This window comes from Pipistrellus hanaki (genome assembly GCF_964339955.1).
Source record: "Pipistrellus hanaki genome assembly, chromosome: 1".
In the NCBI taxonomy this organism is placed as follows: Eukaryota; Metazoa; Chordata; class Mammalia; order Chiroptera; family Vespertilionidae; genus Pipistrellus; species Pipistrellus hanaki.
Window position 1 is genome coordinate 127,261,545 of NC_140503.1, and position 15,874 is coordinate 127,277,418.

Below are 15,874 nucleotides of genomic sequence, written 5' to 3' on the forward strand. Positions count from 1 at the left end.
GGTTTCATATTGTGAAAATCCTGACCACCCAACTCCATGTCCTGTCCAAGACGTGGGTCACTTGGCCTGGGTCCAGGCCCAGAATAGGTTGCTGCATATTTCAAAAAAGATACTGAACATCATCCCTCAATAAAGATGAATTAACTCTTAACTCAATAAAATAATCTCAGCAGGGAGTTGAGGAAAAAAATGGTACAGGTATATTGATATTTGATTATTTAACTTCAGAGGGACATAGTATAAAAGGGGCAGAATAATGAATTGCTAACATATCCATTGATCTGCTTCTCCTCAAGTCAGATGTCCCTGGGAGGTCTTTGACTAAGTGCTGGAAGGCAGTAAAGTCAGTTGCCTTTTTCCTGAAAGAGGCAGACTAGAGATATGCTGAGATTACAAGTAGAGACACACCTCTGTGTGGCTCTGCCAGGTGAGCGCCGCGATGCAGAGGGGGCACAGAGAGTGGAGCCCCAGGTGGAGCCCCATTTCACCTGACAGTCTGGGAAGAGCAGGAGCTCCTGTGGGTAGAACCAACGTTTTCATCAGAAAAAAAGAGCTGTGAATCCCCTGCTCAAGGACTTGGCTGAGACCCCAGAATTCTCCTCCATCGAGTGAGAAAGAGATGATTTAGAATGAAAAGGATTTAGTTCAGCTGTTACCAGCCAACCTCCTTGATCATAAACGAACCTCACTTTGGCTCTCCTGCTTCCTCTGGCTTTGAGTAGGACCACATGCTGCCAGTTTGTAAATCAGAGTTACTGCAAGCTAGACCTCTAGGTGGTGGAGTGATTGCTTCATTAGATGGAATTGTTTGCTATAGTCCACTTTAACAGTGGAGAATACCTGCCCAGAGCAAAACAGTGTGGTTGATGCTCAGCTGCCCTGTCAGGCGAAGGTTAGACTGTAGGTTCAGTTGCTTTTTAAGTTCTATTCCTCTTGCTAGGCAATGAAACCATGCTCTAAGCAAAGAGGATACTGTCTTCCTATTTCCCATAGCTGGAAGGCATGCATTCAATTCATTTAAATGTAATTTAGAATTTGCATGTGACCTGTCAAAAAAGATTTTTAAAAATTCTGATTTAGCAATAGAATGGTGATGCCAGTTGGAGGGCCTGAGAATCTTTTCAAAATTAGTTTTTTTTTTTTGTTTTTTTTTTTGCAAAGAGATATCTCCTCATGAAATTTAAAACTTGGGAGAGGAATCTACAATAAAGGTATTTGTGGTGGGATGGCACTCATTTAATTGTAGAAGTTGAAAAATTGCATCTTGTGGGCCAAATATGGGCTGTGCATGAACTCTGCTTTCTATGCAATGTTTTTCTCTAAGCTTGGAATAAAAGCCAGCATACAGATATTGGGATATTTCAACTCCCATATATGTATTTACTAGAGGGCTGGTACATGAAAATTTGTGCACTGGGGGCCAGGGAGGGGGAGTAGGGAGGGTGCTTCCCTCAGCCTAGCCTGTGCTCTCTCACAGTCTGGGAACCCTTGGGGATTGTCCACCTGCTGGTTTAGGCCCGACCTCCCGCACCCTGGGGGATCTGGTCTAAACTGGCATTCAGACATCCTTAGCACCACAGAGGAGCCTGAAGAGGCTCCTGCCACCACAGCTGTGCTTGCAGCTGTTAGCCCAGCTGTGACTGAGCAGAGCTCCTTCTGTGGGAGTGCACTGACCACTAGGGGGCAGCTCCTGCATTGAGCTTCTGCCCCCTGGTGGCCAGTGAGTGTCATAGCGACCAGTTGTTCCTGGTCACTTTGCTGTTAGGGTTAATTTGCATATTACCCTTTTATTATATAGGACTAGAGGCCTAGTACATGAATTCGTGCACTGGGGTGGGGGTTGTCCCTCAGACTGGCCTGTACCCTCTCACAGTCTGGGATCCCCGCGATTGATTGCCCCACAGAGGGGGCCCTGCCCACCAGCTGCAGCACGCAGCATGCTGGTCAGTGGCCTGGGCCTCTCTCTTTGGGGCGATTGGGGAGCCCCCAATTGGTCATCACGCCAGCTGGTGGCCTGAGTCTCCCTCTGTGAGACAATTATGGAGTAATGGCCAGGCCCTCAACCAATCGCATTGCACCTGCCTGGGCTGGTCTGGCGCCAGTGGGTGTCATAGCGTGGTTGTTGAGATGATGGTTCCGCTGTTTGGCTGTTTAATTGATTTGCATCTTAATAAATGAGAAAAATGCACAATGGTTTTTCTTTGGAAAGTCAAAGTTTCTAAGAACACCAGCCCATTTCCTCGTGGCAGGGCTGGGAGCGGCTGGCATCAGTTGCTAGGGCATGAGTGCTCCAATGTGCATGAGTGCTCATCAATGTGCCTCTTTCCTCACTGTCCTACATGTGTTTGGCCAGCCTGGTTCCTAAATGCATTTGAGTTATAATGCCTGTACAGGGCCTATGTCACAGGATAAATGGAATTGACTAAGATGAAGGATTAGGTCCTCAGGGTACTATAGGAGATAGATATGTTTTAAAGAAATTGGTTGTTTCTGATTGGTAGGTCTCATGAAAAACAAGAAAAAGTCTTGCCCTGAATAGACCCTATGCAAATTTACATGACACATGTTTTTCTCATGCCACTATAAGGCCACTTAACTGAAGGAAAAAATGAAGTCATAGTATCCCAAAGATACTTTTGTTTGCTGTTAGGTATGTTGATCTACTATTACCCAGAGGAGACTACAGAACACATGTCCAGGGATTATCCTATATGATAAAGAGATGATATGCAAATTGACCCTCATACCCTTACACAAGATGGCTACCACCATGTGACCAAAGATGGCCAATCACATGTGGTCAAAGATGGCCTCCACAAGATGGCCAGCAGGGGAGGGTAGTTGTGGGCAATCAGGCCATCAGGGGAGGGGAGTTAGGGGCATCTATCAGGCTGACAGGGGAGTGGTTAGGAGAGCAGTTAGGGTTAGCAGGGGAGCAGTTAGGCATCTATCAGGCTGACAGGGTAGTGGTAAGGGAGTGATCTGAATGGCAGGCAGGTGAGTGGTTGAGAGCCAGCAGTCCTGGATTGTGAGAGGGATCCCAGGTTGGAGAGGTTGCAGGATGGGCTGAAGGATACCTCTCTTACCCAGTACATGAATTTCGTGCACCAGGCCTCTACGGTAGTACTAGAAATAAAAGAAAATGAAGATGATCTGCAAATAGCTTTTGTGGCTGAACTAAATGCCACAGGATATGGGTACTGCCCCCAGAAGTGATGTTGAATGGCAGGGGGGTGTCCCTCAGCCCGGCCTGTGCCCTCTCACAGTCCAGGAGGATTTTTTCCAGAGGATTTTTTTCTTTCTTTCTTTGATAGTTCATCTCCCTAATGCTGTTACTTGAAAACCCAGAGCTGGGGCCCAGCAGAATGAGGGGGTTCCCTCTCCTCTCCCTCCCCTTAAGTAGTAAGTTGACATCTTAATAAAGGAGTTCCAGAACCCCTATATGCGCCCACACTGCTGCCCACCTGATGGACCTGGAAGTACAAATGCAAGGACCCAGAGCTTTCTCGGGGCTCTGGTGGTAAAACTTATCCACACCCAGGCACACTAGTTCTGTTGTCATGGTGTAAATCCCACCACCAGGGCCCGTTCCAGGCTACCCACATATTATCACTGAGTGGAAATTGCGAAAGGATGCATGTGGTCAATTCTTGAGCCTGGAGAAGCTGGCTCCAGCACCCCCAGTAATGCCCGCATTCATATCTCCAGTCTAGGCACAAAACTTACATATTTCACGTCCTCCATTTGAATTTTTCATCATCATCCCAAGTTTAACATATCCAAACATAGCTCTTACTCCCCCCTGGCCCCGGTGCCATAACCAACCTACTCTTCTTGCAGCATTCCCATCTTAGTAAGTGCCCCCCCCTCCCCCCCATATCCGCAGCTGCTCGGGAGTCATTCTTGACTCCTCTCTTCTTCACTGTCTCCCACCCAACCCAACACCCAATCCTGTCAATCTTTCTTCTCTCCACTCATTTCCTACCACCTTCAGATTACCATCTGGTCTAGACCATCGTCATTTCTCATTCTGATTCTTATGCTAATGACCTAATGAGCCACCTTGCTTTCACCCATTAATCTGCCAGTTTAGTGGCCATAGTGACCCCTTTAAAAAATGTCAACTATTATCATCCTTTTGCCCCTAAACCACTAGTCTCCTTCTGTCTTACTCAGAGTAATACCCCCAAATCTTTATCATGGCCCACACAGCCCCCTGGTATCCTGGCTCCTAACACTTCTCTGACTGCCACTCCTCACAACATGCACCATGCCCTTCACACTGCCCAGCTCTGGCTTCCCCCTTGCTGTTCCTCAGATTCCTCAAGTGTGCTCCAGCATCACACCTTTGCACTTGCAGTTTCCTCCATTTGGAGTGTTCTTTTCACAGATGACTACTTGGCTTATTCCCTTATTCCTTCAGGTCTTTCCTCAAACATCACCTTAACAGACATCCACCTTATAAAAAGTGTGGCACATTCATCTCCCCTTGCTCCTTTTCCGATATATTTTTCTTTAGAGACTTTATCACCTCTTAACATGAAAGAAGGTACTCCACTTTACTGTATTTCTTGGGCCTAGAATATTGCTTGAATGTAGTAGGTACTAAATAAAAAGTAATTAAAAGTAACAGAATTAATAAATAGGGTATTGGGTTCTAGATATTATATTTCCTGTGATATTTATTTTCTGAGACTGGTCTTGTTTGATTGAACTCAAAACCACATTTTCAAGAAATAATAATATACTTGCAAGCCTTATTGGTTTTCCCGATTAATGTTCCAATTGATGGACTGAAATTACCACTTGAAAATAGTCTATCCATGTGGAAATGAGACCCTAGCATTTTTTAGAAAAGCAATGAGTAGTGGATGAAATGATCAGAGGCATATTTGTAGACTATCTCAAAATACCCCCACACAGATTCAGACTGGGAAGGAAAAGGGTTGCTCATGCTCTCAAAGTGTCAATTGTGTAGTTGAATTTCAAAAAATTTTTCATGACCAAATTCTCTGTAAAGAACTACCATCCTCACATCATAAGGTAGATATATGTTAAATAACTATGTTGTGCACTTGAATATTGCATGCTAACTTTATTTTAATAAAAAATATAAATTAAGAAGACAAAACACTGTCATCCTAGCATCCCCAAAATAAATCACTTTGTTATGACTGATCATGACCCAGCTATTCATCTAAATAAGAAAAGCAGAGACTAGGAAACCCTACCTTTTGGGTGACAGTTCTATTTGATTAAAGGTTTGAGTTTATGACCATGAAGCCCTTCTTTTTTATTCATCTACTCACACTCACTCAATAAATATCTATTCTCCTTATATATATGCCAGGCACTGTTCTAGGCTCTGGAGTGGAGTAAAAACCTGACCACATCTTTTGAAGCAATTAGTTATTAAGTGACTGAAAAAGAAAAGAAAAAAAGAATGAAAAATCCACAGATGTGGTACATCCACTCCCAGATTAGAAAATAAAGAGCTACAGCCATAGTTTCTTCTATTTTGTTTCCTACACATAAAATAATATTGTTCTCAGAGGTGCATTGATGAAACAATCTAAGTAAAAGAGGATTGTTTTCAACAATGTGTTCAAAGAAACTCTTATTTTACACAGGTGGATAGTATTCATTCTGCTAGAACAATTTATAAGAGATATGATTTCAAAACATCTATAGAAAGTGTTCTGAGAACAAACAGTTGGTTTTGTGAACATAGCTGCAAGATGGAGGGCTGAGAAAGCTGGAGGGGCCTTTGTCCACACTCTAACGGAGAAGAATTAGGCAGGAGCTGGCTTGGGTGTTTCTGATCTCAAATTGTCTGGAAGTCCTGCACCACACTAGCTGCTCTGACTTCAGAAGGCTGGGTTTGATTACCAGAAAGTGGCCTCAAAGTGCTGGTTACTGTATTGGATGTTCCAGGAATAAGGTCCCAACTTGAAAGGAGCTTAAATATCTTTCCTCCTATTGGGAATAACACTTTTGACTAAAAATCCAACACAATCAACTCATTTATTTCTTATTCATATGAAGGCACAAGAAAGAATAGAAACCAGCTAATCTCCTTAAGTGAGTATTGTACCAGTGATCTTACCTTAGGGCCATGGTTTTCAATGTGACTACACATTAGAATCATCCAGGGCCTTGAAAACTGTTGTGCGAGTTCCCTATATTCTAACACCCTGTTTCCTGAAAATAAGACAGTGTCTTATATTAATTTTTTCTCCCAAAGTTGTGCTAGGTCTTATTTTCAGGGGATGTCTTATCTTTCCATGCGCTAGGTCTTATTTTTGGAGGATGTCTTATTTTCGGGGAAACATGGTATACATTGGTCTGGCGGACAGCAGGGCCATAGGAATTTTTAAAGCTCCTCAGGTGCTTCTAATGTGAAACCAAGGGTGAGAAGCACTGCTTTAGGATGAGCCATGAACTATTAGTTATGAGACTAGGGGTAGTCCCAAGAAGGAGTCAGGACTTGGGAACAAGTAGACAGCTTTTAGTGGATATTTGTTTCTAAATAGAGAAACAAAATCAGTGTTGCTCAGCTTGGCATCCACCGTCTGGTGCAGCACAGTGACGCTTTTGGGAGTCCTGACCATTTGAAGAGAGATTTCCAGTCCTGCTTTCCACACCAGCATGAAGAATGAAAACTCTGGGCTAACCCTGGCCAGTTTTCTCAGTGGTTAGAGCATCGGCCTGAAGACTGAAGGGTCTCAGGTTTGATTCCCAGTCAAGGGCCCATACCCAGATTGCAGGTTCAATCGCCCAGCCTTGGTTAGGGCACATGCAGGAGGCAACCAATCGAAGTGTCTCTCTCACAACTTTTTCTCTCTCTCCACTTCCTCTCTCCCTTTACTCTCTCTGAAAATCAAAGGAAAAAATATCCTGAGGTGAGGATTAAAAACAAACAGAAAATCAACTCTGGGGTGGAACCAGTAGGAACAGCCTTTTCTACTACACAGTCTCATCCTGGCCAAGATGACAAGTTAATGGCCAAACTTGACATAAACTGCTGTCAGAAACAAAATCATTATTTCTGGGTCACCTAGCTGAGGTCAATTAAAATTGTTTGGGAAAAAACAATGTGGGCAAAATGGTCTCCAATGCAGCCTATATACCAGAGGCCTGGAGCCCTGAGAGTCCATGTTCTTTCTCCTCCAGAGAGGTGTGTATTTATAGAAGAAACAAAACCTCAGGCAGGATGAGGGGGCTGGATAATAATATGTGTGACTACACTGAGCTGTCTGAACAGTTTCTTGGCTGTCTGCTTTCAAGGGTAATAAATATCCACTAAAAGCCGTCTGCTGTATATGTGTTTGGTAAAATCCTACACTTCCCTGCATGATCACATTCAGAATGTAGGCACCACACACTTGACTATAGAGACTCTGTTGTATTCTGAATTCTTAAGTTATGCAGCTTTGCAGCTGTGATAATGTAATGGTTTATAAAATAATAGACTGGCAATGCATCAACCTGGAGTAACACATTGAGTAGTGAATAATGTGGGTGCAAGAAGTTTCATTTATACTGTGTTAAAAATACTGCTTCCAGAAATATCACACCACTTGAGTCTTTCCAGGACAAAAATCCCCTTTCACTTAAATATTCAAGTAATTGTGGTAAAAGAGAATGCTTTTTTGCTCTCTCCCCCAGCCCCAACAAAAATGTCAAATTTACATTGGTCTGGAGAGACCAATCATCTGTGTCTGGCCATTTGTTCACGAACTTATTTTGTACATCTATAAGATGTACCATCTTAGAGTTCAGAATAAACAGGAGAGCATCTGTCTCCTCAGTCTGCATTCACTTGTTAGAGTCAACAAATTTTTCACCAGTAATAATGGGGTTTATGGTAATTTAACATGAGAAGTGAGGTTACTTCTGTTAATATCTTAATTCTGATCCCGTGCCACTTTCTCAAGGTCACACATAAATAGGAACAGTGTGGCTGCAAACCTTTCCACCCCACCTTGCTGCTCCCTGTAGCACCTAACTTGTCTTCATTACTTACATTGCTGAATTAAAGCCCTATTACGTCGACTTAAAATAGTTTCATTTATATAAACCTGCATCTTAATCTCTCCTATTTTACCAAACAAAGCATCTTATATTTCTTTCTTTTTAAGTTTTTTATTCTGCTCTGCCTGGCACAATGATGAACTGATGGAGGTCTGTGAAAACACATGAATAAGAACTAAGCCTGGCCTCCCAGCCTGAGAGAGGGCTTTTATAATTATGACTTGACAAATATCTAGGTAGTATAGTTAAAAAGGTGCATGTCTCTTCTTTTCTTTTGAGAGAGAGAGAGAGAGAGAGAGAGAGAGAGAGAGAGAGAGAGAGAGAGAAAACATATCTAGTTGTTGTTCCACTTATTTATGCATTCATTGGTTGATATGTGCCCTGACTGAGGAGTGAACTTTCAACCTTTGCAGTTCAGGACAACACTCTAACCAACTGAGCTACCATGCTAGGGCTCATTTCTTTTATTTCAACTCAATTTCTAGGCAATTGGAAAGCAGAAAGAATTGTTTCATCCTGAACCCTTAAGGGCACATGATTACCAGAGCTCTAGAAATCATCAGTTATTCTCCTGGCTGTTAGCATCTCTGCCTTTGGTAAGGCTTCCATATTCACTTTCTGTGAAGTTCTGGTGGCAAGTTGGCTGTAACCAATGTCTCAGGGCCAGGCTGCAATACCAAAGCTTCCCAGAGAGCAAAGGTGAGGGAACTCAGGCTCAATAGCAGGACCTGACTTAGGTCCTGCTTTGTCTGTGATTGCATGTCCTTGAATGGAAGATTACATCTCTCCATAACCTTGAATTACATCTCTTCATACCAGCTCATGAAGGTAAAGGGTAGGGAGGCAATGGATAAGAAAGTGCGGTGTGTAAAGGCGTTAAGGAAATGCGAGGTCTTGTCATCACTAAATATCACGAGACAGTTCCAATGATTGTCACCCTCTCAGCTGCTGATGTAACTGAAAATAAAGCTGCCATTGCTTTGAATTCCCAGAGCCCCTGGAACAGAGAGCTGGTCCTCAGACCCTGCCATTTCTCACTGTCCCTACCCTACTTTTATGTAAATATATGACTCTGATCCTGAAAATTGTCATAAAACAACCAATTGTAACTTACATGACATCACGTATTCTAATTACTCTCCCTCTCCCTTCTGGAGGGTGAGATGGAAGGCTCCTAGGAGCTCAAGGGCCCTTCCCCTGTGAGTGATGTCCCTGGCGCCACAGGCCCGCTGCTACCCATCTACCAATGGACAGTAATAGCACGTCTGATGCTCCAAGGATGGGCATGCTTCTCTTAGGGGCCCAGAAGCTTTGAGATCAGACTCCTAAGGCCTGGCAACACTGGCATGTGCCCAAGGGCTGGAAACAGGTCTTGGTGTTTTGAATGTAAGTATGCACCAATGTATGCAATAAATGACAGGTTTTATATGTGACACTGATCATATATTATCAGTTTTTGTAAAATTGGTAAATAGTGAGTAACAGAAGTGGTAACTGCATACATCTCAATTTATTAAACAAACATCCAGCTGGAGATTGTAACAGTTAAACAGTGGTTACCAGGTTAGTATGATTTCTTATGCCTGAACATAGGATAACTCTCTCATTAATATTGCCATGTTGTACAACTCCAGTGTGTGCAGTTCACGTTTTTGAGCAGGTATTTGTGAATAGAACATATTAAATAATATATTAATTACCATACAAGTCAAAACATTTTCAGAGCCTAAAATTACATTCAACATAAGCCTGAGAAATTTGTAACTTTCACAGTCACTGTTGGTCCTTCACTCTAAGCTCTTCGTATAACAGGGAGCACTCAGTAGGCACTGAACACATGTGAATTGATGACACATCTGAGTTGAAGAAAGATGTTTCAAAGTAAAGATGTACACATAGTCAGAGCGCGGAGTGAATTTTTTTTCATTATTACTCAAATGGCAGAAAGTCAATAAATCAACCCTGCCTAGAAGTCCAGGGAGCTCTTCATATTTTAAAGCTCTAATTATGTTTTTCTGAAATCTACAAATCACTGAGTAGTAGTATACTAACCAGAAAAGGCCATTAAATGTGGTTCCCCTTTAAAAGATGTGGCAGGATGCTATCTATCAAGACAATGCTGGCCTTGCTGATCTCAGATTACACCTTAACCTAAGACGCCTAAATAGACCACCACAGCTCACAGAGGGGCCTGCCATGACTCAAACAGAGGCTTTGAATTGTTGGTGGGGTTCTGAGACCCACCAACAATCCCCCCCTGTGTGGGTGTAGACATTGTCCCCACACAAATGAGCCCACCGTTTTGAGGATAATCAGCTTTGCATTAGCTACAGCCACCCCCAAACTACATCACCAGTCACTCCAGAGGACAATCGTTCATATTGTTTTATAGGATCTTCTCTGCTAGAGGCTACCGTAAAGTGAGCATGCTTTCAGAAAATTAGCAGAGTAACATTGAGCTAAAATCCATAGTAATAAAAAATAAAAATAAAAACACCAAAATGATAGCAAGGTATTTGAAACAACAACAACAGCAACAAAACACAGAGGGATTTCAGGCTGTACAATTTAAACCCTCCAGGCATCACAGCTCCTTAACGTCATCATCACCTCCTTTGAAGACACTGGCACCCAGGGAGGAAATTTGCAGCCTGCTGCACTAATGGGGGTTTCATGAAACAGAAGAAAACAGGGTTTACTGCCCCACAGCCTGGATGCTATTCTCCACAGGCACACCGGCTCCCATATCCATTACAGAGGCAGCCCTCACCCCAACCTTTTCCATTTTTTCATCCACCAGGTGCCCCCCATCCCTCAAACATGCAAAGCTGACAAAAATTTGTTTCAAATTTCCCATCATTATCTAGTAAGGAAAACATTGCGTATGACTTAGTATCCTCCAGCCCCAGGAATTCAAATTTTTTTTTTTTTTCCAGTAAACAGGACTCGCAGAGGGATGCCGTGTACAATGAAATCAAACATTCCCCCTTTCTTTGTGGCAATTGCTGGGTGAAAGCAAACAGCCCGCCACGTCGCTTGCTTACCCTCTCCACGCTGCGTCTTCTCAGAGATCCATAAGGAATTTTCAGTAAGAGTCGTTGGGGTCTATTCGGAGCCACGGCAGCCTGAACCACCATGGTGTAGAGCTGCGTGTGAGTGTGAGTGAGCGAGTGTGTGTGTCTGTGCACGCACACGCGCAAGCGTCCCCGGCGAAGGGAGAGAGAGAGAGACAGAGGCTTCCTCTAAACAAAGTTACGGTCTCCCGGAGGTTTCCCAAATATCAAATAACGGAGAGAGTTTTTCTTTCGACCATATGAGTCAAGATGTGGTTTGTCTGTCGGGAGGTGGGGGGTGGGGAAGGAGAAAAAAATAGCCCAAGTTCTGCAAGTTGAGTGTGCTCTGGGCAGCCAGCGCAGCTTCAGATCCCGCCTGTCCGTCCCCGTGTGTCAGCCCCTCCGGGAGGCTGCGTGTCCCAGACGTGGGCAGGCAAGGCTTCTGGGGGGAGTGATCCAGAAACGTCAACTTGGTTTCTCGTGGCTACAGATGGGAACCAGGTCAGTCGTCTAATCAAAGCCCTATCAGACGTATTACTCATTCCGTCACGTGAGGCCGGGGGCCTCGGGCTGTACAGTAGGTCACGTGCTCACCTTAAGAAGACTATTTGGAACATCACCATCTGGTGCAGAGATTCCGGGGAAAGTTTGCATGCTGATGTCTCTCTTCCCGGCACAGGAGGGAATATCTGGGGACTAGGCAACATAGTACATTAGGGGCTTGGGGGGAGGGGGTCATCCCTGTTCACAGGCATAAATTATACCTATGACCCTGAGCGACAGACGTGCATATCTGTTTTTTGTTTGTTTGTTTGTTTTTCCCCGCCTGCTTTCCAACACATAGAAAATAAAGGTAGGCATACGATGAATTATATATGTGAATGCAGCCCACAAAGAGAAAGAGTGAGAGACAGGAGGGAAAAATGTTGGTTCATGTGGTTCAGATTAATCAAATCTACTTGCATTCAGCACCTCCTCTTTAAATGTCTGTGATAGAAAATTTATTTTTATGTGTGCCAGTAAACACAAAGTTGTGTTTTACTTTATGAGGCTCTGAAAAAAAAGCTGTCCAAGCTCATGTTCATCCATCACATTTGCCTATTATTTTCTAATCTTATTGTATCATTCTGTATCAGGCAGTCTCCTCAGGTGGTCTAAGGGTACTCATGTAGTAAAATGTAAACTTTTCTGCAATACTGTATAAGGGGTATGCTGTGTACTTGCCCCTCCCCCATCGCTGCCTATGTCTGTAGCCGAGAAAATGACTACAAAGAAAAACAAGTTAGGGGCTTCCTCAGTTGGAAGTAGTTTAGTCTCCTTCTTTTAAAAGTATTTCCAGTTCTACTGCTCTTCTCCGTTCTGGGTTTTATGAAAGAGATGCCATTTCCCTGGTAATCATCCCATGCTTTTGGGTGTTAACCTGATATCACTCCTATGCTTTGGGAACCAGCTTACATTGACTCTCCACAGAGCAGCTTATTGAAAATGATGGAAAAGAATGTTCTGTTTATTCAAAGAAACTAATAGGAAGTGGGGGTGGGGTGTGAAGGGAAGGAGTGGAATTTTATACCTCTATAAAATGAATCAGAAAAAAAAAAGACTCTGCGAAGGGAGGTAGGGGCGGGGGGAGGGGATGGGCAGGCTGGAAACGTGGGTCTGGTCACCCAGTGCAGACACACATTAAGAGGCAGTTAAAGAAAGCATCAAGTTGATGTGGGAAATTCCAAATATATAACAATCGGGCTTTGTTGGTAATTGGTTCCATATGTGCAGCCAGAGAGTTATGAGGGGGTAAGGGAAGGAGAGTCGGGAAAGCTCTACAACAGGCCTTGCAGACATCTTTGGTGAGCTGGTTTTAGGCTTCCATACCTTTCCTCCCATTCCTCACTTCCTCCCTGCACTGCGTGGTTTCAATAAATCTGGAATGATACCCAATTATTTGGCCAAAGCAACAGAATCTCTTTCCTTTATAAACCCCCACTTCACTACATAATAGTGTTGAACAAAGGACAGGCACATTTTCAAAGCACTTATTTGTCCGGAGTCTTGGGAATTTCTTCCTCCAGCGCAGTCTGAGAGGGGGCAATGGATCAGATCAACTGAGAAGTCCCTGGCTCCTTCCTGACCCAGGCCAGGGCAAAGCCCCCGGGGAGCTGACTTTATTTATATTTGACTAAATGCAACTTCCTGTTTCCCAGGGGTATTAATGAACATTTCACTGAAGAGCTTAAAGCCTCATGGCATAGTTCAGACCATAAGGGACACTTTGATGAACTAAGTGCAAATAAAACTAAAACATGTGCAATTGATTAAGGTTAAAATACATATAGAAGAGAATGTTAATGGAAACAAAAATAACCCTGGGCCAGACTCCCACACATTTGAGCCCCACACATTCCCCACTCCTAGGGGACGGGGAGCAGGATCATTTCTCATATCAGCACCTCCTTCCTGTTAATGGAGAGGAGACAGTGGCCCAGAGGAGACTTCCCTAGTCCTCATAGGGACATAGGAAGGCTCTCAAAGGTCAGCTTGTCCAAAACCACCTTTCCAATTGTGGGTGTTTGGGATCTGTACATTTAAAATTAATTATTGAAACTAAAGTATTTATTTCTAGAAGGCCAAACATGTTTCCCTGGAGGGGATATGCACTCACACCTTAAGGGATATGACCACTTCAGGAGAGGTGAGGGGACTGATGAGTACCCAATAGTCGCCCTGCTGGAAGTAGACAACATGTTGGAAAGTTACCAAAGGTTGTCCCAAACGCAGAATTGAGTTTCATTATCCACATTGTACAGGTGGTGAAGCTGGAGCTCAGAGAGGTTTAAGAAGTTGACTAAGGTTGCACAGCTAGAACTGTCAGAGCCAAGCCTGTTATACTCTCCTCTGTCACAGAGAACTTGATCAGATTACAGCAGGTTGGAGTCCAGAAAGGAGCTATATCCATGGGGATCATCAGGAAAATGAAAAAAAAAAAAAAATCTCTGTGGATACAGAAATGGTATTAGATGCAGCAGTTCTGGGTTCTTTGGAACCACTGCTTCAATGTCAGTTGGAGCTAAGCATAGGTTATGGAAGGGGATGAGGCCCACGGGAGCTGGGGAGGCAGCTGGAAGCCAGTGTAAGCCTTGGTCTGAGGGACACCAGGTGGAGCTGGTCACCTGACCGAGGCTGGGACGCTGTGGACCCATCAGGAGGACTCGACCACTGCTGGAATGATATGCCAGTGCTGGGTAGAGGAGGGGGAGGACTGCCCTGCTTCTTTCTTCTTATCCCGTCCAATCTCCCACCATGTCTTCCATGCACTGAAGGCATGAAACTAGCCACTCAGGAAAGGGAGGGAAAAGGGAACAGATCTGAGGGTCAAGAGCTAAGCACCAGCACTGGGGGACCAGGGATTCTTGGGAACAAAGAAATGGAAGATAGTGGATTAGGAAGAACTGAAGAGAGCAGAGTATGACAGAGAGAGCATGGTTCTGCCAGGGTGGTGGACAAGGGAGTTCCCTGTGCACCCAGGGAACAGCATAAGGGCCACGAGACAGATGGGGAGGATGTGACCAGGATAGGGTATCTCTGAACCCTGGGAAACAGGGTGGAGAAGACACACATCTGTCCTAGGGTCCCTGAAACTGCTGTTTTTGATGCCTCTTGGAACAGAGCACTCAAGGCCAGTGAAGTTTGGGGTTGCTTGCTTTGAACATTTCCTTCTAGTCTCAATTAAAATGTTTACACTCAAACTCTGGAACAAAAATGCATAGTAATCTATTGAACCACATTTCAGATAAATCAGTGTCTTGATACACTGAAGCAAGATGTATCATATCAAATGGGTGTTCTTGACCACAAATAGCAATGGGGTGGAAAAGGAGTTGGAGATGAAGGCCTGTCACAGAGAAGGCAGTTTACAACTGGGTCCTGGGAAAGGCAGAAGCAGGAGGGGGCTGACTTCATTGGGCAGAATGGGTGGGCACAGGGGCAATAGCTGACTCACAAGTCAGGCCCTGGCTGAGCTGATGCCAGCTAACAAGCCGTGGGCAGGGCGGGTCACCCTTGACAGAATTCTGGGTCATGGCACAGATATGAGGACTGGTCTTTGCAATCTCTGGGCTCTGCTCACAGTGACACACTGGTCTTATTCCAGCTATTGGCCCAGTGTTTGAAATGGCCATTTGTGAAGCTGACCCTTGGCAATTTTCAGGCCCACACGTGTGCCTATCTCACCTCAGTGTAACTCACCAGCACTAAGCATGCTCATTTATAATGCTTTATTTTGTTCATTTGGAAGAATACAAAAAGAATTGTTGGATAGAAATCTCAGCTTGGCAGGGGTGGGGTGGGGTTGGTAACTGGGGGTGCACTGCACAATAGGTGCCATAATGAAGCTCCAGGTTCAGGGGGCAGCCTGGGGCCACTGGGAGTTTGGGGACAGGGGGGTGAGTTGAAGTGCCCTTGGGAAAAGATGGACAGAATCAATTCAAAAAGTATTATCTCTTCTCTTTCTGTTCACTTGCTTATATATTGTAAATGAAACAAATGTAATAGAAAACACACAGTGCAGATACCTCTTTTAACCTCATTCAAGTAAATTTAACAGGATATTACAAGGAGGCCCTTCTCACTTTTATTGGAGATCTTGAGACAATGGGTACCAACCATTATCCACTTCCACATCCACTCAGGGGCTGGAAGGAGGGTCTGAGAATAGTTCTGAGCCCTAAGTTGACCTTGTACTCCAGGCTGGTAGAGAAAGGGGAGGAGGAAAAGGTGGGAGCCAGTGTCCCCTG

The 15,874-nt window shown here is 44.2% G+C and overlaps 1 protein-coding gene across 2 annotated transcripts in view; it reads right to left on the reverse strand.

The window, feature by feature from the left end:
- The window catches only part of FRMD4A (FERM domain containing 4A), a 328,386-nt gene extending 316,912 nt beyond the window's left edge, over positions 1–11,474 (reverse strand). For both annotated transcript variants that reach the window (XM_084868155.1, XM_084868156.1), the window contains exon 1: positions 11,079–11,474. In XM_084868155.1, the coding sequence (XP_084724281.1) occupies positions 11,079–11,171 (93 nt within the window). In that variant the 5' untranslated portion in view covers positions 11,172–11,474. The remainder of the gene's footprint in view (positions 1–11,078) is intronic.
- Between the last annotated feature and the right edge of the window lie 4,400 nt (positions 11,475–15,874).